Source organism: Rhea pennata, chromosome 3 (assembly GCF_028389875.1).
Source record: "Rhea pennata isolate bPtePen1 chromosome 3, bPtePen1.pri, whole genome shotgun sequence".
NCBI classification, from domain to species: Eukaryota; Metazoa; Chordata; class Aves; order Rheiformes; family Rheidae; genus Rhea; species Rhea pennata.
The window spans coordinates 49,033,363-49,060,078 of NC_084665.1; the positions used below are offsets into that span (position 1 = coordinate 49,033,363).

At 39.1% G+C, this 26,716-nt stretch overlaps 1 protein-coding gene across 1 annotated transcript in view; it reads right to left on the reverse strand.

Moving 5' to 3' along the window:
• Window positions 1-587: 587 nt before the first annotated feature.
• The window catches only part of PCNX2 (pecanex 2), a 161,362-nt gene continuing 135,233 nt past the window's right edge, over window positions 588-26,716 (reverse strand). The window contains exons 26-34 of the mRNA XM_062572269.1: window positions 25,466-25,719; window positions 21,519-21,752; window positions 19,174-19,277; window positions 11,759-11,903; window positions 10,583-10,813; window positions 9,972-10,246; window positions 8,729-8,913; window positions 4,298-4,746; window positions 588-2,222 (exon numbers count right to left, since the gene is read on the reverse strand). Of these exons, the coding sequence (XP_062428253.1) occupies window positions 2,049-2,222; window positions 4,298-4,746; window positions 8,729-8,913; window positions 9,972-10,246; window positions 10,583-10,813; window positions 11,759-11,903; window positions 19,174-19,277; window positions 21,519-21,752; window positions 25,466-25,719 (2,051 nt within the window). The 3' untranslated portion in view covers window positions 588-2,048. The remainder of the gene's footprint in view (window positions 2,223-4,297; window positions 4,747-8,728; window positions 8,914-9,971; window positions 10,247-10,582; window positions 10,814-11,758; window positions 11,904-19,173; window positions 19,278-21,518; window positions 21,753-25,465; window positions 25,720-26,716) is intronic.

Genomic DNA, 26,716 nt, shown 5'->3' on the forward strand with positions numbered 1-26,716 from the left:
TGTAGCTGACAGCTCCCCCCCCCCCCCCCCCCCCCCCGCCATGCATGGCAGTGTTTAGGAAGACAAATTGGTGATGGTTTATCGTAATAGACTGTAGTATAAAATCTGACCAGTATATCAGCATTACCTATAGCAGAAACCCTACAGGCAGTGGGACAGCTGTTGGGACGAGCCTGCCTCCTATCTGTAATGGTCCATCCACCGCTGGTAATGGAGAATGCGTAGCACTCCACTAGGAGGGTGGTGGGAGAGGTAATACATGCTGGAAGTGATCAGAAAGGAGCAGCTGAATTCAGTTTCCTCTTTCACACCACACCTGGATATAGTGGCTAAGCCACACTGATGCATCTTGACTGTGTGTCTTAGAGGCCATACATCAATACTCTGCTCTTGCCTTTGTGAACCATGAGCAGGGTTTTGCGTAGCTTATGCAGAGCTTTATAAAGAATTCATCACAATCTGAAGGGAAAGAGAAGCAGTAAATTTCTCAATTCCATAAAACAGAAAGTAATTCAAAGTAAAAAAGAAAAACCAAAAACTGCCGCCACAGTTTTTTGGATCACTTTATTTTCAGTAAATGTTATTTAGTTCTACTACTTATAATATTAAATAAGTAAGTGTGGCACAGTAAGAAGCTCAGAATGCAATAGTGCATTGGCTAAAGGTAATGAGACTTAGCTACAGCATCTCTTGTTAAGTCTTTCTTGTTAATTGGGACAAGGCAGCCTGGCTGTGGATCATCCTGATGAGAATTATTAACAATCTATGGTAGTTACAGTAAAGAGAAACAGCAAGACACTGAGAGCTGCAAACTTTTTAATTAAAAAAAATGGGAATGCACACGAATGTGTATGTGCATGTATACATTGTAGTACAGTAAGGATTTGTTGTAGCTTTTTGCCCTCCAAAATAATCATGCATTCCTGTAAATTACTTTGTGAAAGTGTGACCTCCCTCTTTGCTACATCTGTCTTCATGCAACTATTAAATTGGCAGCAACTCAGTCCCTCTGGGGGGGAGGAGGATGGAAATCAGAATGCTCTGTAATTACTGGCTATAAGTGTTTGTGGACACTGAGCTGTGTCCCACAATTAAAGGCAGTTAGTTGTTCCCTTCCCAATGCAAACACTTGGGACAATAATTACAGGCTGCTTCACACTTTTGTGACCTTGAGGAGGATTCCCATGGGCCTTTTGCTACTCCCAAAGGGACTACCCAGCAGAATTTGAGAAACACCCCACTGTAAAACAAACAGTAGTGTGAGACTGAGATTATACCTAAGAACAGCTGTTCCTGCGAAGCTGCTTTCTTTGCAAGTAAGGGACACCATATGCTTTGTGAAGGCTTCCCCTGCACTAGCTACTTTATTTTCTCAAACTTGACTTTTGTTAATCTGTGTAGCGTGGTTTTGTCACACAATATTTCAGTATGGCTGCATGCAGTATATCAATCTGTGATGCTAAGTTGCTGTTCATAATTATCACCTGCATAACATGTTTAAAAAAAAGATTTGTTTTTGAAGAAAAAATAAGATTTAACTATTGTTACAGTACATATTGTACTGTCCTTTTATGTATTCATTGCTTCTGTTCAAAGTTGCCATTATATATCAAATGCCAGTTACTTCACATGCAGTCAGCTGTTTAATTATGGGAGGGAAAACATGTCTTGTGTGCTTTTCACTGAGTTGTATTAATATTTCCCATTGCATTCATCCTTGATTCAAACTGTTATAATTTTAAGCTTTTTTTTCTAAGTTCCACCAACAATGTGTCAACACCTCTGCAGAGGAAGGAATGTCAAACAAATTGTATTCGTTGTTGTAGGATTTACAAGGACCTGAGATGAAGTGGCACTGTTTTTGTTAGGACATCTTTCAACCCCATCTGTGCCAAGAGCTGGAGAACATTTAGTATTCTTGCTTAGAAGTTAGAAAAATAAAGATTTGGAGGTTGCTTGTTACATTTGATAAGACTTAAACCCACCTGCAGCTCCTTGACCTGTCTTTAATTTTAAGAAGCATGTGGCCCTTGCTGTAGGAATAGTCCTTATTGCTCTTCAGACAGGCTTTGCTGAGATGCTGTATCTTCCAGGGCCATATCTTCCTGGCTTGCCCTTCTGCACTCCAGGTTCTGACTCATGAATATGGCACAGGCAGGGCCTGCACTCCTTCGGGGTCTGGAGTCTGTAGCATCGGTTGCTTCACAGGTCTCAGTGAGTTGCTTGAAAGAAAGAAAGAGCCAACTAGCTTAGGGAATTTCTAAGTTACACTTCAGCTATTTTTTGAAGTGACAAGTGAAAAAGTTTAAAACATATTTAGGAATGTCATTCTCTGAAACCACATGGGGTTCTTAACATGCATTATTCACAAGAGGCTTCTGAAGAATGAACAGGTACTTATCTCAGTGTAATAATGCACAAATTTGGAAAGAAAAGCAGACCAGGAGATAGAGGTATTATACCACAGATGTGCATGTATAGAGAGCTGTAGAATAATTTGCATTGAAAAGGACTTCTAGAGGTTATGCAGTCCTGTGCTCTGCTCTAAGCAGGGCTATCTTTTAAGTTAGACCAAGTTGCTCTGGGACTCACTTTATACACTAAATTTTAAATTCAGCCTACAAAGAAACCTTTTCATCATAACTGAATACAATTATCTGTGTGAAACAGTTATGTTTAGCATTACCCCACTATCAGAAGTCCATTTCTATATAAGCTTTCCAGAAGCATGCAGCTTAAATATAATATTTCGTATCCACTCTCAAAGAAATAGGCACCCAGATTCTGAGCAGCTACTTTGGCCAGGACTCACCTCATCTAAATTTGGCCATGCAGTCTTAAGCATATCATCTGGGTCATCAGTCATGGACAGAGAAGGACAAGTCTTCCAGAGGAAGACTTCCTCCTGACAGCTGTAGAATTGAATTGTCCTCTCCAGTCAGCACAAAGGCTCCACTGACAACCTACTGGGACTTCATTCCAAAATTTTAAATGGCTTAAAATTAGATGAGGTAAATCCGACCATTACTATCCTGTATTGCAGACTGGCTGAATTCTTGCAAATTAGATGCAAACTCTTGAGAGCTGGAACCATGCTATGTCATCTCAGATATTCAGCTGTACATGCAGAAGTAACATTAACGCTCATTAGAGTAGGACTGGGCCCAGCTGAGTAATTTTCAGTCAGTTTTTTTTTTTTGAGGTTAATGGCAAACATCTTCAGTGGACTGCACTGTACATACTTTTGAAGCTGAGAGCAAAACGTACACAGGCTAAGGAGCTTTTTTTTCACTTGAGGTATGGACAATATTTTGAGAATTCGTTTAAGTTACACACTTTTCTGCTAATATGCTTCTGAACTGTGTTTTGGATTTCCCATTGCCGCAGTTTTGCCCTGCTGACCATTCCATTTCCATTTTGATAGGCCAAATGTGGAAGTCTTAGTGATGTTGTCTCTCAGGCTCTAATCGCAGCTACCCTTCATTTCTAATGACTGTTTTCTTATGTTACTGCCCTGTAGTGTTGCAGTGAAAATTTCAAAATTCAGGAAAGCAATTGATCACAACCAAAGTTAACTTAATACAGTTAAATAAACAATAAAACAGCAACACTACTATGTGTGCTGAGTTTTCCAGGAAAGATGGGGAGTAGAACTAGAAGCCTACTGGGAGGTAGGCTGGGAATTTTTATGCAATATTTTTGTTAGAAAATGCTGATTCATGAAGTGTGCATGTTTCTCTAAAGATTTTTCATTTCCTTTTGAAAGTGTTTCTTAAAGACTTCCTTGGAGTAACTTTCAACAACAAGGCTTTCAGGTCCTGGAACAAATTTCCAGTCAGAGAGAAGACAAGTGCACAGTTCAGTGGGAGCCGTTCTTTACAAATAATTAAGCCCTGAGCAGGCAAGCAAGGAAGAGACTATTTAGTCTGCTGGTGGTGGTACTCATCAGCTGGGCTGCATAAATTTGAAAACTTAAGGTCCTGATCTAAGTAAAATGAAGAGGGACTTTGCCCCAGCTTCCCAGTTCAGGTACATGCTTAACAAACAGCTAATCTATCAATTATTTATGAATACATCTCTCTCTCGCTCTGTTGTACACACATAGTGAACAGTTTCATAGTCATTGTGATGGAAAATCCAGAAGTATCAAAATCCTAATATTGTTTTAGAAAAGGATTTTCTGTTTTCTGACCAAGGAGGAAGATGAAGTGATAGATGGTTCAAAGACCTGCTGATAGCAGGGCAGAACAGTAGCTCATGGTTGGTGCTGCTGTTTCTATTTACATTTCAGCCTTACCTGAGCTGCTTGACTCGCTGCTCTGGCAGATGGTCCCATGGCAATATTCATACTGCTGGATGACTGAGTGTCACTGGTGTTACCTCCATCTGCAGCTGAGAGCCCAGAAATCACCAAAGCACTTGAAAAACTTCTCTTGCCAAACAGCAGGCTGAGAGTTGAGCTGGTAGAAGAGGCCAGACTGGACCTAAGCATTGCTGCAGCTTGGTCCTGCACAGTCAGCTGGCCAACAACAGGAACAGCAGGGGACTGAGAAAACACAGATGTTGCTGAGTTGTGGAGTGACAGCTGACTCCTGGAAAGCCTTTGGGCAATTTCGTGGGCAGATGTGGATGTTTGGATGAAAGGCTGGCAGCTTTCTATGATTGGTCCAGAGTGACTTGAAACGGGAGGCCTTTGGTTTAAAGCAGTGTGTGCCTGGACAGACTGACTCCTGAGTTTTCTCCTGCCTTTGAAAGAAAAATTAATATATTTAAGCACTCTCTTCGGTGGCACCCTGAAGAAGTCCATGGTATTGACCTTGTCCAGTGCATATGGGTCGCTGTGTGTCCAGGAACCAAGTGACATTTGCAGAACCGCAAAAATTAGAAATTGCTAAACTTATTATAACCTGCTAACCTATTAACCTGGTTTTTCTACTGCAATGGTTCTGGCCTTTGGTCAAAGTAGATCCAGTGGTTCTGCACTGGCTCATAAGAGAGGGCATGAGAGAAGAGCCGAGGGAAGCTGTTCTCATCCCAGGCTTGCACCTGTTCTGCCAAGCACATTTTAACCTGCCTATTGAGTGATAGTATTGCTGTAACTCTGCTCCTCCTTGACAACATCACTAACTTAGGTGATGCTGAATATTCACTTTAAAAGGCTTGGTGTAACTTAACTGCAAAAATAAAACCAAAGTCTGAATTAAAACAAAGCCACATCATTAAAAAAAAAAAGAAAAAAAAATATTCCTGCTTACTGGAATTTGGCATTTGAGACCAGCCAAGTAGACACCACAGAGTTCAAGCCACATGAAAGTTTTTTAGCGTAATAGTTGAACTGAGTTCTAAGACTGATGAGAGAGTTACAGTATAAGACAGATACCACATCTACTTCAGGCAATTTATTAGAGGTCTAAATGAGACCCACATAACCACCTTTACATCAACACTTCATGTCATCCAAACAACTCATATCTGTCTTTCTTATGCTTGCCTATTTACATAGATAGATATAGAATAAAAAAATAAATCAACTTATCAGCCAGTGAACCTACCAGGCACCTACTTGTACCCAGGCACTCTGCAAATCAGACGCAGCAGGCTGGCATGTTCTGTGAGTGCCTGCCTAGCTTTCGGCTTTCCAGGAAACTCCAGACATTAACACAAGCTGGCGTTTTGATTTCCTAGCTATAGCTGTGGGGTTGAGGGTTGATACCAGAAAAATCTGTTGAGACCCATCAGTGCAGAAGCAAGTTTCGCTGGCAGGCATTCCCAGGTTGTTGGCATTTTTTTTCTTTCGTTTTTCCCAATACATGAACTATGGAAGGGAGGGAAACACTGAAACGCCTCCAGATACTGAAATTTTGCAGACATAAAGCAACAGAAAACTCACACTGTCTTTAAGAAAGACTTTTGCTTGCTGAATTCATGAGGATTCTGGTAATGTCAGCTTTCATATCCAAATTGCATATATTATATAACCGAAACATACTGTTTTACATCCACCCAGCTACTTTTCAGAGGCTGGTATCATTAGCACCATTTTGCAGATGCTGAAGAAAAGAAAATTTAGGTAACTTGGCACAGAGTCAGATGGCAGTGTTGGTCCATAACCTCACTGGAGCTGCTTAGCTAGAATAAAAATCTCATTGGTTTGGCAAGCACTGGACACTTTTCCATCCCATTTACAATAGATCATTATTTCTACTTTTATACTCGGGACAATAAAAAGTAATTTTCTTAAGATGGCATACAAGAGCTCTATCTGAGAGCAATGGGACATGGCTCCTGTGTGCCATCTCGCAGGCACGCTCTGCACTTTACACCCTGTGAGCAGGGAGGGCACATGCTGTGCTCAGGCCGCACTGGCATCCCTATGCAATTCTGCCCTCCCCAGACATTCAGGCTGTTCAAACTCTGGGCTTTGGGTTAAGTGCTTTGGTTTCTAGGCCTGATGGTTATTTTAATATGTTACCATCTGAAATAAAAAGAGCAGATTGGAATTAAGAACAGAGGGGCTGTGAGTGTTTGTTCGAGGTCTATCATGGCCAAACATCTGTTTGTGATTTAAACTGCCAGGCTGACCGCTGTCCAGAAGTATTCTGTATTCATCCCAAATGCAATGGCTAGAGCACTGGCTAGGAGCCCACGCGTATCTACACATAAATAACTGTCCCCAAAATACTTGGGCAACAAAGCCTGTTCTATAAATTGCATCACGAAATAAGGACATTTTGGGGGGTGAACCCCACACATTTCCAATGTTCCTGATTTCGGTCGCATTTTTAAATAATGACTTTCATTGCATTTTGCAGACTAACTGGCACCAGGCTGCAAAGTAAAATACGAAATTTGAAAATATTATATGTTCTTGATTAATAGATTATGAGTCTAAAAGGGATGACTGCAATTATCTTGTCTGCCATGGGCCATAGATCCTCCTGGAATTAATTCCTGTATGGTATTATAATTGTTACTTTTAAGAAATGCTGCTAACATTTCCAGTCATGGAGAATCCATGTTTCACTGGTTATTTACCCTCACTGTTAAAAATGTCTATTTGATTTCAAATCTGAGTTTGCTTAGCTTGTTGTATCTAAATCTACTGACCAACTACCTTGGTCAGCTTTTGGTGCCCAGGACATATTTTCCAAATCTTTGAGCAACTTTGTGACTCTTCTTTGAACTCTTTCAAAGTTAGCAATATTCCTCTTAAATTAGGGCACTAGGACTGTGCATGATAGGCCTGAACCAATGTCAGATTGACAGATGTATATGACTCAGGTCACCCTGTTCATTCTTTTTTTTTTTTTTTTAAAAAAAGGCTTAGTTTAAGTTTTTCCCAGTCCTTCTGTATTGCTTTAGTGTTCTGATACTGAAGATCAAACAGAGCTTTTTAAACAGTTCCTTTAAAAAACATTCATGAATGAGAGTTATCTGGCCATGCTCAATTAAGCATATAGCTTTGATAACTGCTCTTTAATGCTCCTTATATCTGTTAGGATGGAAAGAATTATTTCATCACCAGATGCTAAAAATGTGTCATTGTGATTTTTCCCCAAATACAAAACAGATGTGTTCTTTTCTCATTTCTAGCTTATCGACAATTCTACCTTTTTATATAATGGTGGATCAGGACTATTGTTATGATTTCTGTTCCTAATAATCTTAAAAATAAATAGTAACAAAATCACTTTTGTCTTACTGTCCCTAATGCTGCTAGGCAGAAATTTCTCCTTGCTCCATTCCCTTTCTCAATCAGTTGTCTCTCAGGACTGAATGCTGATTTACATTTGCTGTTTTCCACTTCCTTGCATTTGTTGTACATTTCTTCACTTTATGTCAAAGTCAGGTTGCTTTTTCTTAACTAAGTGAGACCTCCTCTCTTGATGGTGAGTTTTTTAGGCATCCAGCACATTCTTATGAAGAATTCGCAATTAACGTTCTTTATTGTATGGGATGCTCAGGTTCATTATTTTACAATTAAGTTTGCCGTTCTGATTACTGCAGTGTCACTTTATGAGTATGCCCATGGGGATGCCTTGAAAACAAGACTCAATTAAAAGCAGCAGTTGTTTTATTCTTATAATGTGATTTATATTCATGGCCAAATTTTCTCCAGTCCTGTCCATTATTTTTAATGATAGGTCAAAATGATCTAACAGGAAACAAGCAAGTATCATACCACTCTAGTTCTCTGCTTTAATGTTCACAGTAATACCACAATCATAACATAAAGCCACTTAACTCAACTTTCAACTAATCCCTTAGTGGTAAGTCTTACAGTGATCCACTAGCAAACTTAACATATATTTCCAGTGTAAAGTTCAGTAGTTCTATCCTGCAATACATTTGAAGTAATTTTAGACCCATAATTTAATGCAAGAACAGGGTTCAGCTGTTAGCTGACAGAAAGACTGGCAACATCTATATTTTTTTTCTGATAATTGCTGTACCAATTCAATGAGTTATTTTCTATTTGTTTATTTTCTATTTGTTTATTTTGCACATACATTGAGGAAGAGCCAAGCCAATTCCTCAAGTAAATCATTGTGGTCCTTCTAAGATAATTAAGACTTTTGCATGGTTTCAGTTCTGCTATTCCCAGTCAACACAAAAGTGAGCAGAGGTTCAGTGCATCGCACCCTGGGGCTCCTTCCCATCTCTGTTTCTCATTCTGCCATTGTTAGCGACAAGACTTTAATGAAAGCGAAGTAAATTGTGCAAGTACCTGCGTGCTGGTGGACCTCCTGTGATGCAGCCTGCAACTGAGGTGTGCCATTTCGGGTGTGCTGAGAGCTACTGCTCTGGCTTGAATTACCTGTGGAATTGCTGCCGGCTGAAGATCCCCCTCCATTATCCACCTCTTCAGCGTTACCTCTGTCGTGGTGAGCTGCGTGACAGTCCTTCCGCATTCTGTTTGCGGGAACAAACACGTGGTCGGCTATTTACTATGCATGAGACACTGTGCCTCCAGTGTTAGGTCTCCTCACAATAGAAATGCCTGACTGGTACTTTCTCATGCCGCTGCAGGCCTTTTGACATTTTAGGGGATCATGAGGATGACAGCATGGTAAGCTTAGTTGGGACAAAATTGTATTGTGATCCTACCCAAATCATTCCTTACCTGTGTTAAGTGGCTTAAGCCCTGCAAGACCTTAGCACACTTCATCTAATGTCAAAGTGGGTTTCTAAAGATCAGCTTCCACATGAGGTAACCCAGCAGTTCATTCCCAAGAGGTCTGGGAGTGAACTGCATGCTGGAAAAACAACACATTAAACCCCAGGTATCTTTGTATTTTAGTATACATCTTTTAGTGTGCAAGCTGGCTGCCACAGAACTACCCCATCTCGTCAACAGTCACAGTAGCAGTAGGGCAGGTGCAGGTAGCGGGGGAGTGAGCCAGAATGAGTTACTGCTTTATGAAAAGTGCCCATAAGAATGAGAGGTGGAAAGTATCAGATACTGATGGAGCATACCCAGGGGAGCCAGGCACTTTTGATGGATAAGAAGTACATTTTTAGATGTTTTTTGATCAGGAACAATGATTTGGAGATGATCATCTAAACTGCCAAAGCTTTGAAGCATGCCCCACCAAAACCTTTACACATGTTCTGAAATGTCAGTTATACAGAAGATGCCTTTATTTACAAGGCATAAGCAGTAAAATTCCCCCCAAAAAAGGGAAACGTCTGTCATGCTAAGTGATTTGATAATGATGCATGTCTAACATACAGAAAACCCTACTTAACTGCCATTCATGAGTTAATGAATTTGCTTTCTGCCACATATATAGGGCTTTTGTTTTGCTTTTATTTATATTACAAATAAACATGTATTTTGCACTGTATGCAATTTTTTAAGTCATAGGTAACAGTATGGAATTATATGGAATTTTTTTAATAGAAAATACAGTGGAACTAAGACTGTAGGGTCTCTGTCCTGCATATCACAACCAAAATTTAACACCTACCTTAACCATTTGGATCTGAACCACTTTTTAATGTTGTCCAGACTGACAGGTCCCCCCCAGATGTTCCTCAGTTGGCTGTGTGTCCCAAGGTACGAGGTGGTTAAAGGGGAAACGTACATTGGATATCCCAGAGGCTGATCACATGAAGAATTAATTAAGTTCCGCAAGACCTGTTTATTATTCTGGATGCTTCCTCTTTCCGGGTTACGATTGCGTAAGAAAATCAGTTCCTGCTGCTGCCCAGCCCAAAGCCCTCTGACACACTCCTTGTTCACCTACAGTTAGGTAAGAAAAATTTGGATCATGTGAAAATTTTTGCTATTAAAGATACAGATCTTTGTGATATAGGTAGGATGGCAGTATCCGTGTGCATGCACGTTATGTCTTTGTACCAGCAGCTTTTATGAACCTTTCAAGCACTCCCAGGTTAAGCCTGGAATGTTACTTCTGGGTGTGAAATGGAAGTGAACTGAACAGAGCTCCACCTTCGGCCTTCAATTGCTAACTCTGATCGCTATAATCAACCTCTTCCTTTTGGCCAGATAACTGAGAAGTAATATGTGTAACTACAGTCCTACATTATTGGAATAATTGAAAGGTGGCATAAGTACCTTGATAACCTTGAAGCTCAAGTAGCTTTTGTGGAGCATGATAACTTTATATTCATCTGCACCTTCATCTACCACGTGTCTCAGGGTTAGCAGCTCTTCTCTGTTGGAGAGTACAGCACTGCGCCAGGCTGGGTCCCCTTCATGACAAATCACAACCTTTTCCTCGAAAGACTGGATTGCTTCATATAAAACTGCTGGGTCCTCGTACTCATCTGGACAGGTGAACTGGTCCTGGTGGTAAATGAACAAGTATTAGAATGGTCAGGGCATCTTGGTGAAAACTGGTCCCCAAAACAACTGAACATTTGATAGTGTGGGTTTGGGGAGGTAGTACTATTAACTTCATGGTAATATAGAGAGATACAATTTTGCACCTACAATTTTTTGTATCAGGTTGTAACTTGACCTTCTCTACTGGACAAAGACACTCAGAGAACAACATCTGGCCACTCTCTTTTTGTAACATGGGGTATCAGAGGAGCTTTTGGGTAAGCTAGAGGGAGATCAGAATTACCTGGGATGTGCTACAGTTCATGTGGAAATCCTTATTTTTATTCATGAAAAAACTGCAACAAGACTGGGAATTCATCAGCAGATATCACAATACTGTGTGACTTCTTTATCTGCCACACAGCAACAGTGTCAGTGATAATATTCATAAAATTATTTTGTCAAATTTTCTCACATTATTTCACTGCTGTTCCGCTTCAGTTCCACTACAATATTATACATTATGAAAATGTATGGTATTAGATAACGTTCAGCACAGAGCAAGAACAAAATCAACTCCAAGCTATACAAGAGCTAATCTGGAGAAATTGGAGTGACTTCAATGGAGGTGTGCCAGACTTTTACAGCTGAAAACGAAACAGGTTCAGAAACAGCATGACATACTCAAACATGCATGATTTAGATTCATGAAGAATGCCAGGTCAAGGCCTGGAATATAAATGGTTGGAAATGGGGAGATAAAGGGTACAGAAAAGAATGTAAAAGTGAAACAATGTAAGCTAAGCAATTGCTGAACTTTCCCATTTCCATTAAGGAATTTTTCAGAATAAAACAGCAGCATTTTGCATTTCCCACTCATTTTTTCTTCAGACAGGTTCTGAGGTTTCCAATGTTTACTTAGGAAAACAAATACAGTAGTAGAAGTAATTAAAAAAAAACCCTCACCTGATGCAGTTTCAGAGACATTCTGATTGCTGGCGCAACAACCTTATGCAGTAGGTCCATGTCTGCAAAGACCCACTCGTCTTTGGCTGTTATTCGAAAGTCTCCCTTGAACAGCGCATGGAGGCCATAAAGAAAAGAATCTAAACTGTAAGAGAAAAGCAGTAGTTAGTCCCGAAACAACGTGCGTCCCTGCAAGCCATCGGCCACGTGCTGAGCCGCACGCGCAGGTCGCCAGTGCCCTTGCGGAGCGGAGGGTGGAGCACGGCGCTGCCGGGGGCCTGCTCCCTGCAGACCCTTGCCGTGCAAATAAAGCAAATTTTTTTCTCAAGAGAATGCCTTCCTTGCGGTAATCGTTTTTTCCTTCTGCTTGCGCTGTAAATGACCGGCCGTGAAACGAACGCGGCACCTGCAGTGTAAGTCGTACGGGTGGGTGGATCGCTGCTAGCAAGGGTTTGCAGGGGTGAGGGTGCTGCGCGCCCGAGGTTGTGCGGAAGGATGCCAGCCGGGCTGCGGTATTTATCCAGGTCCCCCTCGGCCCCTTACTTGAATGTTTATTGAGCAGTACTGTTAGTGTTAACAGTTCTGCTTGCAAGGTGGGGAAAAAAAAAAGGCGGGGGAGGGGGAGAAATCAGCTGCAAAAAATATTTTTGGCAAAGTTTGTGGTTTTGTCATAAAACTCAGAACCAACTTGAACATTAAACCAGACATACTGAAAACAACACGAAGTTTCACAAACCGTTCAGCAGACCAGGTGAGAGCAAGGAATAAACTATCGGCATTTCCTACTGACACAACGAACCTTAAACCAAATTTGGTTGGGTGGGTGTTTTTCTTTCTTTTTTAATTTAAGAAACTAGATGTAACCAGTGCTGCCTGCCCTTGAATGAGGGGTTGCCTGGACCTGAGATTTAAGCAAGATGCAAAAGGTGAAAATCAAGTAGCTGTAAGAAAGTGGTTGCTCTGGAGCTTTGTGAGGGGAAACAGCCAACGTTCAGCTCCAGTTTTCCCCTTGAGTCACGAGCTTCCCACCACTCCACAACAGCCACTTACATAATGTTTGTAGTAGGACTGGTGTCCTAACGCCGTTTGGAAGAAGCGATCTTGAAACTGAGGAAAACAGAAGGATCTGTTTAAACCGGGCATCTCCCCCTACAAACTCACGGGACGTGGGTTAATCTACCTGCCAAGGTTTTACTCACTTTTACAAAAGCTGAATTTTAGATTTTAAAAGCTCTGAGGAGAAAAGCCATTAAAAGATGTTAGAGATTTTCATTACCATCCAGGCTTTCTCCAGAGAATGCATAATCTTTCTACTTAATTGAGCTTTCTTAATTATTTTAGGAGAAGAAAAAAATCTTTTAATTTCTTTTCTTCTCCAAGAGAAGGAAAATAGAGGTTTGGAAACTGCTTGGCCTATCTTCAGCTCAAATACATTCTAATTTTGCCCTTGGTGGGTAGCATATTTTACAAATTATGATAGATTTGTTGTTACCAGAAAAGCAGCTGGATACTGATTTTCTCTTTAAAAAGCATGATGTAATACAAATCAAGCAATCCATGTGACTCAGGCCAGTCTGTAAGGCAGGGCTGACTGTCACTGCTGGAAACGTTGTGAGTACAGAGAAGCTCTTGTGAATTCTTAACTCGTTTGCATTTATTAGTATATACAGAGTTGCACATTAAAACATGCTTATGTGAGATAGGCAATTTAAACTGAGCTCTTCAAAACATTTAAGCACTGATTTGAATGGGAGTTGTTACGGGCCTTCAAGGAATGGGTCCTGATCCAGGCTGACTTTCAATCAGTCATCTTGAGATTCAAAAATAATAATATACCCAAATCCTGCTTAATAGCTAGGAAAGCCCAAGAATAAAACAGGTAGGAAAAAAAATGGGTGCAGTCTCTATGATGAAATATGTGAATACCATCTCCTTGAAATTGGTTAGAAACCCGCAGGGTCCTTTCACCTACCCACTCATTTGAGTGAACATCAACATACTTGGCTGAATCCTTGCCTGCAGGAACTGCTTCTACATCTAAATATTCTTTCCAGTCTGAAACTGAAAAAAACGACCGTGAACTGCACACCTAATGATGATTTTGTGGTATAGTTTTTCCCCAAGTAAGAGCCAGTGCATTTGCTAAGAAATGTTGGCTGGGAGTAGGCAGGAGAAGGTAGAAAAAACTGTTTTTTACATCATTAGGGGCTTTCAGAGCCATTTCTGAACACCATCACAGATGAAGAGTTTGCATTCACATCAAAGGGTCTTACAGGCATCAGCACATGCTACACAAGCTGCTGTGAACAGCAGTATCTGCCGAAAGCACGGCCAGGGCTGGGACAACTAAAGCAAACCGTAGGTAAGCATCAGCAGAAGGAGTGGAAGGAAGCACTTACAGCTCTTGCTGTGCTTCACTCGGAAAGACCCATCAATCTCTCATCCCTCTGCATAATAAGTTCCCTAACCATTGTTTTGAAGAACAAATGCGACTGCTACAAGGAGCAAAGCAGTGGTGGCAGAGATGGTGGGAGGCTGGGAGTCAATTATTGTATACATCATATTTTCCACCAGAGAGATTCAGAGGAGATTGTAGTATTCACGAAACAATGTAGATTTTTTTCATTCTGCCAACCATAATGAGGCTTTTGGGTCCATCCTACCTCTAATGTGACATTACCTCCTCTCTTCTGTAACACACAATCCTTAATCCACACAAAATGCAGCTGTTGGCAGTGTTCTCATTACGCTCTCTGCTCAAGGCTCAGATGAGATTATGAGGAAGCTATAAGCCACACGCTTTGATCTCTGGCCTAACTCAAGGTTGTTGCTACTTTCTTTGCCCAGTTTTAGCATACCTCTAATGGAGGTCTGATGTAGTTACAGGCTTGTTCCAAATATTTTTTAAAATTAGGTAAATTCATCAGATGCCACAGAAATTACATAAATCAGGAAGAGACATAACTACCAGGAACTACTGGAAACATTTCTAAGCCTCTGAACTGAGAGCCTCAAAAACCTGCTATCACAACTGAAAGCTATTTTAGAACAGTATTATTAGACACATGGAACCTTCTGCCTCTCAAATGTGCAGAAAGGGGATTAAGCAGCACCATAAATACCAGAGAGAGGGCAATAAAGCCAAAGCAAATACTCCCTCTTATTTCACTCCTTACATTGTGTGAAAAACTGAAACCTAAAACCATTTGATGCAAACCTGCAAAGACTGATAAGGATTAATGAGCTGGTAAATATATCTGCATGTATTTTCTACACTAAAAGTATCTGTGCAGTATATAGACCTATCCTAATATTAGCTGTAGATTTATTTAAGTGAGACACACGCATGCCTGTCAGCTGATATCCAGTTCAAAGGGACTGCAGCTGGTTATTTTAGATGATAATGTTCGTGAGAGGGTTAAACTCTTCTCCCCTGGCTCCGCTCTGCTCTGCTCCAGCACACCTAACGCTGCCCCGTCTGCTCTATCCCTCACCAGTGGCGCAGCAGCAGCAAAGGCGTTAGGGAGCCTCCTGCGGTGCCCCCACTCTTCCCCCGGATGCTGGGTGCTGCAGGGGAGGAGGTGCGTTAGGCCAGCTGTGGCCACCAGCAGGGACTGCTCCAGGCAGAGAAAATCTGTTTTTTAAAGAGACCCTCTGTCCATGCTGAGTAATACAGTCCAGAGGGAACCAAGGGCATCCAGGAATGCACGCTGTTTAACACCAAAAGTATCTGCTTTCTTGTTTTCTCCAATACAGAAGATGTCACTGTTTGTTTCTACATCTTGGCTTCAAGAACAACTCGGCTTGGCTTTCAGAACCTCTCCTGTGCTCCAGTGCATGCCACTTGGAGATGCTGTATTTTTATATTTTTCCATATTTGAAATATTAATTATTAGCAGATCTTGTTGCTGAATAGGATTATTAACCATTTTTTTTTACAAATGCATAGTGAAACATATCACTCACATTTGAATAAGTGAATGGTAATGTCATGTCATTCTTCAAATTGCATTTTGTACAGGATGCTTCCTAATGACAGTTTAAAAGCGCACGTGATTTGCATAGCAATGTTCTGCCTTCATAATGAATGCATTTATTGTGTAATCTAGTGTTAATGTTGCATTTTTACTGACATTTACATGAACAGGTACACTGAATAATTATTTACATACTTTATATAAGAGCATTTAAAATCTTGGTTTACACAGTGACATTTACTGATTAATAGATTAGACAAAATCATGTGTAAATGACTGCAAATTGATAGTTTACATACACAATGTAAACTTCAATCTCGATTCTGTAGTGCACAACTCAATGCAATGATACTTTTGCATTATTTTTGTGAAGCAGTTGGATGACTGTCACTCCTCAAGACACAGTGAGGACTAGACTTAGTCCAGAGGAAGTTTCCTACTACCTGCACAGTTACTCCAGAGAACAAAGCATGTACCAGATAGCAGAGATTCTTGGCTACTTTGCTCACATTGGACATATCTGAAATGCTTTCTAGAAATAGGTGTGAGGAGGCTCAACAACCAGGAAGCCCAGAAAGGTCCCCCAAACACCATGACACCTCTTCATCGGAAAAGACTGCAAAGCAGCGCTTAGGTAATGATTTAGCAGATTCCTCCAGCTTCTGAGGACCTGCAGTACTGCTCTCCCAGTTTGACTGAACACAGATCTGCAACCAGCTGAGAGGTGGGGGTGAGGACCAGCAACAGTGCTCTAAATTACTCTCTGCAGAAGCTACTTTCTCTCCACCAAATATGGACAGATGGAAGGGAGGCCTTCAGCACCTGAAGTCAATCCTCGTGAACATCCCCTTCTGGCCCCAGCATTGATTCAGGTGTTGGACAAAGCCTCCTTCCCCTTTGCAGGCTGCGCTACTGCTGTCCTGTCCGAGGCTCGCTCACGTACTGTTTCTTTCTGTTTAAATAACTTACAGCGATCCGTACGAAGCAGTAACAAGCAGTGTGGCAAGAACTGCCATTTGTGCTGAAGTGAATGAATTTGAGAGGGTTTTGATAACGGGCTTGATGTCAGGAGGCAAATGTTCACACTTAGTATCAATTATTAACTAAGGAGCTAAGTTGTTTTTGTCAGGGACAACATAATAACCAGATACTTTTTATTTTGATGTTGTGTTTTCAGGTTATTTCTATGCTCAACATCATATAAATCCTTTAATACAAAAGATAAACATATTTCACTGAACATATTTTGTAGCTGGGCCAGTCCATAACTTGAATTGTGCTACTCAGGTTCCTTTATTTTATTTTATTTTATTTTTCTGTTTTTAAAACTTCCCAAGAGTTGAAATTATTACAAGTAACAATTAGGTGGATAAGTTGCACAGGTTTTCACAGTGAAACTTTTCTACAGAAAGCTTTTGTGAGGTAGCCCTGAAAAGGGTACTGACAGAAGCTGCCATTCAATTCCTTTTATGCCGTAACGTACATTTCCAGAATACTATGATTCAATACTGCCCTAGAGCACCTTCTTAATAAAAAGAATGCCAGAACTTAATTAAGGATATAGGATTATATATAATAGACTCAGAAAAACAGGAATAGAGCTGTGTGATGTATATGACTACCTCATATTTTCCCCTCTACAGACCTTTTCTCCTCAGTAGAAGTATTTTAAGTACGGAGCATCCACTCATCAAAAGAAAAACTCATCTGAATCACCCGTAATTTTCTAGGTGTAAAAGAAGACCGACTCCTGCAATCTTTATTAAAATCTTTACAGAGGACTTTGCAAATAATTATCCTTAACAAGTCATACTTTCCGTGTTAAGCTTTGGAAAGTCTCTGATAATATTATCTCTTTGCATTAGCTACTAACCATGTTAGCCAACAAAAATAGGTGACATTGTTATTGTACCTGTACTAGCGCCAAAGCATCACAAGGAAGATTTTATGATCCTGTGGAAAGTACATGCAGCATGATGACAGTTTTAGAAAGCTTTTGTGATATTTTTAGCTGTGCTTCTAATATCATTGTCACTTATCTGCTGCAGGCACAGATCAAAATCACTTTAATCTTTTCTCTGAAAAAATGATAAATGCACACCAACTTTTCTATTATGTCCCTAAACTCTAAAATTTGGTTCATCAAAAAATAGGGCGATTTTAAAAATATTGATCATTTACTGAATGTGACACTAAGTTGAGTGCACAGAAATTAAAGGAGAAGAAACTCAACGCAGAATAAAACTAATACAGAATGGGAATATGCAAAAAAATAATAGAGGAGAGATGGAGAAAAACACTGAAGAAAGAAGAGAGAAGTAGTTTGCTGAGAAATAACTGTGTGGGCCATGAACATTGAGTCATTGATGCAAAGAAGATGACATACAAACCTCATTTCTACAGATGACATACAAATGACATACAAACCTCATACAAACCTGACATTACAAACCTCAAATCTCAAATAAGAGATAACAAAACTACAATGAGTATTTAAAGGACTGATATATCTTATAATACAAAATGCATTCAAAATCATTCATGCTGCCTTTGTTAATCGTAAGACAAATTCTCTAAGGAGCACGTTGATAGCAGGCCAGCTAACTAGCTTTACTTATAGTTTTGTACCAAAACAGCAATACCATTTAGAGATGACATATTTAATACATTTTTCTTTTGTTATTAAACTCTTGTGAACACAGGGAGTTCAAATACCTCCAAAACAAATCTAAAATTAGGTTAGAAGTTAGACTTTGTTTAAGTAAAGATTTTATTTATAAAATGCCTTATCTATAAAATAGTTCTAATTGCTCAGGCTGAACACTTAGAAAAGCTTAAAGGATGCTTTAAAAAACCCAAACAAATCAGAACTCCTAATGAAAATGGAAGACGAAGAGCATGTACAGAAATAAACTTGATCAATCATATTTTAACTAACTAGATTTTCTAGGAAGCAGCATATTGAACAAATGAGTAAGATAGAGAACAGACAAAGCTACAGTCTCAAGAGCTGCAAGGTTCTCCCTTCCTGGGTCACAACGAACACAGAACACAGCCCTGAGCAATACAGGCCACTTACGGATTTATTATTTAGCTAACTGGCTATCAGCGTACTTAGCATTTTCTTTTCATTCTAGAGGACATCAGCATTTCAGTACCCAGCCCAGACTCAATTGAATACAAGCAATAAACACATGCACACATTTTTTTCCAGTGCAGGAGTCTGCTTTGCCATATGAAATAAAGTCTGGTATTAGTAATGATGGAAATTACTGTGCAAATCATTATGCAGATTAGAAGATGACCAGGAATGGCAGAGAACAAATTATTTATTGGAGGAAACAGCCTTCACCTTGGTCTAATGATCTGCTGCAACTCCATAGTAAGTGAAAGACAACAAACATCTTTTAAGATGAGGAAGAGGATTCCTAGAATTACCTGATGGTCATATTGTGAGCTGCAGTTCCCAAAGCTCTTCGACCCAGGATACACAAAGCAAAGGAAAGTGTTACTAGAGGAGAATCTTCATCACTGTCCAGGTGCTACAAAGTTTCAAGGACAGCATGTTATTCTGGATGCAAATACAATCTTTAAAAGCATTAAAATACTAAAATAGATGTATACAATATATATAACTACATTTTACAATTAATAATTAAATTTACAATTGATTTTACAATTAATAATTATTAAAATACAATTTACATCTATAATAGATGTAAATAGTAACATCTGTAAAATTTTTGTTTAGTTGGACCTACCTAGGTAAACATTCTTTGCAATTAAACAGAACAAGAAGATCACTGCAATAATAGACTTTCTGTAAAACACAAGCTTATTTTGCCCACTGGCTAGAAATAGAACATTTCAGTCTGAGCTGGTGAGGTCTGAAGGGAGGGAGGTCTTAGTTGTCTCTTTTTGTTTTCCACATACGACTATCTAAAACAGAGGAGAAACCTGACTGCCGAGAGACAGTGCAATGGGAGGCAGCCAAACCCCTCTGCATAGGACCCAGGGTGTATATGAACCCCTAGACAGATTTCAGAAGAACAGTCTATTCAGAAAACTTTGGGGGAACTGAATTTTAGTGAATAACAGTATTTCCTTAAGTTAGATACCTCTGATGACACTGATCTCACCTTTTAAACAGTTAAAACATTTTATTTACACTTACTAGCTCAGGAGAGCCATTTTTTACTGATTTTTTTTTGCAAAAAAAAAACTTGCTGTCAAGGAGGAGGAAGGACTGAAACAACTCCCCATGAATGTGAACCTTTAGGAGCATGCAGATTATTATTTCTGTCTGTGCAATGGGTGATCTCTTTGATTCTAAAACTAAAGCCAATTATAACGCATATTTTAGCTGCTTCTATAAAATATACTGATTTTCAGGACTACATGTGCTGTGAAGCTTTTTTACATCTCATCTCCTACATGAACTTAATATCTACATTTTTAATGAATTACAAAAATAGAGGTAAAAGAAAATGATGCAAATATATATATATAAATATGTCTGTGTACACATACATGCACTAGTGCATGCACTGTTTGTCCTTTCAAGTCTAATTCTGATGAGTTTCAAGTCTTTTGGGCATCCCTAAATCTATTATTCTATTTGAAAGTCTCAGCCATATAACAAGTGAAAAAGTGTCATTTAACAGTAATTTTCCTTGCAATGTGGAATTCTTTGTGTGTCAGAACTTGGGAGCTGAGGCGGGAGAAGAGTGAAAACAGAGATGAAACATTCCCAGCAGGAGGAGATGGTGATGAAGGTTCAGGAGATAATTCAGTGAAAACAAAATCAAGGTAGTGATATGCAGAGGAACTGGTGGAGGGGTATTCAGTTTTATAGACATTAGAAAGAACTGGAACGGAAAAGCGACATTAAGATTCAGTGCTGTTACTTCAAATAAGGCCAGTGGCAGCAAATAGTGTGTTTAGTCAGTGATCCAGAATGAAAAAGACACAAACAACAGCATATAGCGGCCAGGAAAGATACACTCATTTTTTCTTTCAGTTGTCCACAATAATTGGAGATTTAAAACAAAGGAATGTGCTTGTTTGCAGCTGCGTTCTCCCCCTGTGCTACTCAGAGTATCCTGTGGAAATATAGGAGTGCATTTCCATTAAATCCTCTCTGACCATCAGTAATCTTAGTATTTCAAACCACTAAAAATGTGCAGCTGTAAACTTGCCCTTGGCCTTCTGGAGCTGCAAGGTAATCTCACGGAGTTTTGTGGCGTAGTCCACATTGGAATTATGAGCTTTCAGAGGTGACCTATGCTAACAAATAGTTTGTTAAATAAATCGCTCGCAGTTGAAGACTATACCCAAACATTGGCAAGTGTTTGGAAAAGTACACAAACGTCGGTGAATGTTTGGCAGATGTACCCAAATGTTGGCAAACGCTAAAGGAACAATTGCTCTGGTGACATTCCCCAAAGACAACCTGCTCCAGCAACACTTCTCTGAACACTTGTTATATCTGTGCTTTCTAGAGATGATGAACTTAATGGTGCTGGAGGGCAGGCACAATAAGGGATTGGCTCTGTATCCAAAGAGTAATCCTTATTAAAACTTATTAATTTTTTTTTTGTGCAACAATAGTCTCTAATTTTTTTTCCATCTACAAAACACACACTTTCCCATTGTGTTACATTTCACAGCTTAAATAAAATAAATTTCCTATATTAATTCAGAGCAACTAGAAGTGTAACTATGCACCATTTAACTTCTCTCTCAGGAATTAAAACACTACTAATAAGAAAACAAAAGCTTACCTCCACCCTTTTTGCAGCACAGTATTGAATCCAGTCCAGATAAACACTGCAGAAACTAGCTCTTGTTATTCCTTGGAGACATGGAACATAATCTTCATCTATGTTAATATTAAACATTGCGAGGTCACGTTCAATATAATGCCATTTTGCATAAGGCTGCAGTATCTTTTGGATGGATTCATCTTTTATCCAGTGAAGGATTTTGGGAGAACTTGCTGTAAAGTATATTATACTCTGTTGACAAAATGTGCATGTGTTAGCCACTGTACTCTGCTTAAAACAGAAATATTTTACATAATATTGTCTTATTTGACATGTTCTCTTCTAACTACCCATAATAGTACGTATTTTTCCTAATTTTTGCTGCTTGGCATCATTGGTTCATAGGATTGTTCAGTTAGAATGACAGAAATAACTAATGGCTTAATATCAGACAGCAAATAAAGAAGAAAGTCGTATTTTTAAAAACATTGCTGCCTTGTAGGAAAATACAAACCAGTAGGCAAGGACAAGAACACAGTGTTCCAGCACTTAGAGGTGTTAAATGGAGAACATAAGTGGAGTTCTAGCATCAACCCCAAAGGTCATGCTGATAAAAGTTCAGGCATGTTTTGAAAAAGTAACAATCAACAGTCAAAAAAGGATAATTTTTTCTATGAAGTCTTCCTGCTTTCCGGTGATAAAGTTTTCCCAAATCTTTAACAAAGTCATTTTCATCATGACTTAACTATAAAGGGGAGAAGCGACCAGTGTGTACAAGACAACTCTGAAACACTCTGTTTTAATTGCTGTTTTCTCTGCATCACTATTTTTGATGTTATTCATCGATGAGGCCAGTAAAGAAGAATAGAGTATCCATATCTATTATATTTAAGGCTAGGAAGCTGGTAACTGATGTAACTGACTATTTTCAAAGCACGAAATGAGGATGAACACTCAGCAGGAGCACTTCTACCAAATACAGAAACATTAGAAAACAGCAAGACTTATATCTATGTCTGGGTGTCTGAGCTCAAGCTCTTCTATCCAATTGGTAAATAAATAAATTAATAAATAAATAAAATAAAAATAATAATCATAACAGCTATCAGCACTAAATTTAAAGTGTATTTTCAAAAGAGAACAAAACTTAAGGAGATATTTTAGCATTGCAAAGGAAAATGGCAGCAGGTGGAAAGTCCCATTATAATGTTTCATAATTATGATGTCTTATTAAAGGATATTAATTTAGAACTGTATTCCAAAGTAAATGATGGGCTGGTGAACATGACTGAAGATGATGTGGTTCTATTTTACCCACGCAGTGGAAATACTATTAAGGAAATAAATGTATAAAATGAAAATCTGATTGATTAAAAAAGACAGTATCACTATCAGCCCTTTTAAAAATCCCAGATGCCATCTAAAGTTTATCCTTTAAATTATACTAAAATACAGGAGCAAGAGGAAAATTAAGCTCCACAGGAAAAAGACAAGACAGACAGATACAGACTGGGGATGGGACCCTTAGTTTTTTGGCCTGTAGAGGACAATACACTCTTTTTAAGAGATTCAGACAGAAACAATAAGAACTGAAAACACAGCATTCAGCAAAGGCAGACTTCTTGAATACTAAAAGATGTTTAAATAAGAATATATTGAGAAGAGATGGAGGAGGCACTAGGGAAAAATCTCACAGTAGTTGGGCAGGAAATGATTTCAAAATATATGCAGAAGGACTACAGGAGTTGACCCACTTTATTCGAGGAGAATAAAAATCCTTTTATAAGAAGAAATAAAGACCTTTCCAGGCTGTCAATGAAACTGCAAATGAAATAAATACATCAAGCACAAGAGGTTCAGTGCAACTCATTGTTTAAAAGACAAATATGATAATTATTCACAACGCATAGGAGAACTGAAACAAAGTATACATTCTCTTAGTTGATCTTCAAAATCCAGTTGGCTTTTTGTATTATTCTCACCTGTGTTTACACAGAAGCAGATTCAGCAGGGAACAAAAATCAGACTTGTAATCAGACGCAGGAATAGCTCAAGCTCCTGCTACCTCATTACATTTTGGTTTTACCAGCTCTTCCTGAATATGTTTTGTGCACAAGTGTATTCTCAGCTATATGGCAATTCAGAAGGGATACGGTAAATATATACAATATGGTAAGCTACAAAGAATAAACTAGAAGCACTCCAAACATTCAGTATAATAGAAGTGCAGTTGCTGTTGAAACTTAAAGTCTAAGTGTTTGTGGAGTTTGTGATTTATGTGACCTGAATACTGCATTAACTAGAGTTCTTTCTACAGTACCTTCCCGTTCCATTAAAAGGAAAATGTCAGGGCTTAAAAATCTTCACAGTGAAATTGCCCAGGGTCTTGGCAGCTCGAGGTTCTCTAATAGGAATGAGCTGGTGAAGGAGTGAGTCCTCACCTCTGTTTCTGATATTGCTTATCTGGAGATAAGTTCTAGCAGTACCAAGTTAACAGGATGATAGCTCATCTGATATGTAATGTAATCTTCTCACCTTCCTAGGCTGCACTAAGAACTTCACCAAATCTTATCAAAGCTCCTGTTCAGGGAAGAAATCCATAACTTGAAGAGAATGAGGAAAAAAAAATCCATTTATTTTCCTTTTGGGAGTGTCATTTTAAAGAAGGAATCTCCTGAATGCACTCTCTCTTCCCTCAGCTTAGGCTGAGTTTGTCTTCAGTCTCATTTGCCATCAGAAGTTGAATCATATATAAAATTGCACCAACTTGTGTTCAAGTTTCATTTTAAAGTAAAGTGATTATGGGAACATACTCATTTCAGCTTAAACAAGGTCTTTTCCCTTGTATATTATGCTTTTTAAAAAACATTTAATTTATACCCACAATGCCCACTTTTAAGATTGAAAGAAGCATGATCACATACAGTTTTATTTCTAATAAATTAAGCAATCCAGGCTGGTTATGAGGCCTCACTGCATGTAAAATTATTTAAGAAAACCCAATTTCCATTTTACAAAAGTAACTGATTGAATGATCAAAACACCTTTGTGAGGCAATGATCTTGTTTTTACTGTATTTGTTCATTTGCATAAAAGGCAATTTATTTCTTTATAATGGTTCTCTCCGTAAGGCTGACAGGGTTTGACGATCGCGTAGATACAAGTAGGAAGGAATTGCATCCCTCAAGATGGTCGGAGTTTTGCTGATTGGCTTAATGATAGTAGCAACGGCATAAACTGGCATTTGGGTTTTGCTGCTACAGCATAAGACAATAAAGAACAGCAATTCCTCCATTTGCTGGACTGGAATGGGTTTAAGCAGAGGATGAAGATGTCTCGCTATATTGTAAGGTTCGATTGTTTTGACAAAAGAGCATCTGTGTGGTCACTGTGACCTCAATAACACTGCAGCTACAGAAGCGATGAAAATGAATTGCTGTTTAATCAATGGAATAAAATAACCTCAAATGTGTCATGGTATATATCTAAAACAGCGTGTAAGAAGAGGGGTTGAACTATTAAGAAGGCACATTTGAGAAACAGCTCTTCAGAGAGAAGCTCTCAGATCTTTATGCTTGTTGATCTTTTTGTTTGCCGGACAAAACAGTAGAAAAGCCAAGTCAGGAAGGAAACAACAAACTGTTAGTGAAGCTTTGCTTTATAAGAATGCTTCTTATGACTTCACAGATACAGGACGTTAACTCACCTTCTTGATATCTGCCTAAGCAAATCTGTGATTTTCTGTAGTAACTGGAGGTATGACTGGTCAGAATCAAATATAGCAAATGGAGATATAAGCTAATTATCCCTTTCTAATTTCAAGTCAGTCTGACAGATTATAGTGCAAATGAATGGACATAAAGCCAATTATTTGAAACACTATTAAAACAGTGTTCTTTCTTTCAGCATTCTTTCTTTCTGACAAATGTGCCTAGGAGTAAATTCCACTTTACCAAAGAGTTTACCTTTATATAGTATCTGATAAGTATTCTCCGCAGATCAAACACTTGCAGCATTGTTGCAGCGTTGTTATCAATGATGCTATATCCTTCCAGGATGTACTGGGTTCGTGTTATTTCCCATGTCAGCCATCGGAGGTTAAAGGCTGCATTACATGATAACAAGTGAGGCAAGTGTCCAGGTTTACAACAGCAGCAGCCTTCATTGTCTTCATCTCCTTCTGTTATAGCTTCCACTTCTCTCTGCTGGCAATATGTCCCTTGGCAGTGAGAAAAAGAGAGCATGCTGGCAGTTACTGGGGGAGGAGGAAACAAAGGACTTCTTCCAAGCTAAAAAAGAACGATTGAAGGCTCCAACCACTTAGCAAAAATCTAATAAAAAGAGCTACAACAACAAATTAGATGCGCCAACTGATCCATGTGCAGCAGCAAATAAAGAGCTGTACATTAGTTATTTACTATCATCCATAAAAGTCGAAAGGGCCGACTCGTATGTTCTAGGCATCCTATTCCGAGTTGAGCTACACTACAAACCACAGCTTCTGCCTTAATGAAGACTCACCAGGAAGCAACATTAAAGATTTTCTCTCCGTCAGGCATATTAAGCAAATTGCTCCAAATCCCAGTCAGCTTCTTCAAATAACATACAAGATGCAAACAAAGAATTTACAGTGTGTCAGAGCACTTACAAAATCTGGATTTCAGCAAGCTATCTTAGAAATCACGTTCCAAAAATAATATCCAACTGGTTCTTCTCTTCCCCACTGGAATTAAAGCTATTCCAGATTAAACATTTCCAATGAATAGCAATAGTGGTAGTATATCAAGATGATAGAACAGCTTTTTAATTAGCCTGTTACAGGGGCTCTACATCAAAACAGAGTAAAACTTTCTGAAAAATAAATGTTAACTTGATAGGAAGTTATGAGGCATATATAATCCTGCTGTGCAGACTCTGCATTTCTGGTATGCACTATGCGCACTAGGTGATCAGCCTAAGCCTTTCTGCATTTTGAAATCTATGAATGTGGTGTCAAAACCATTCAGGGCCCTACAAACCAAAACCAGAGGTGGACACTCATGTGTTCCCCACACAGTTCTCACGTGTGCTTAATGCATGGATCTTTTTAAAATTAAAAACTGCTGCAAAACTTATTCTCCACTGAAATTCTGCAAAAAATCTTCTTTCAAAGTCATTTACTATGAGGTAAACTGCACATATGTCTTGGCCTTCTACCAATGGGTAAATCTCACCCC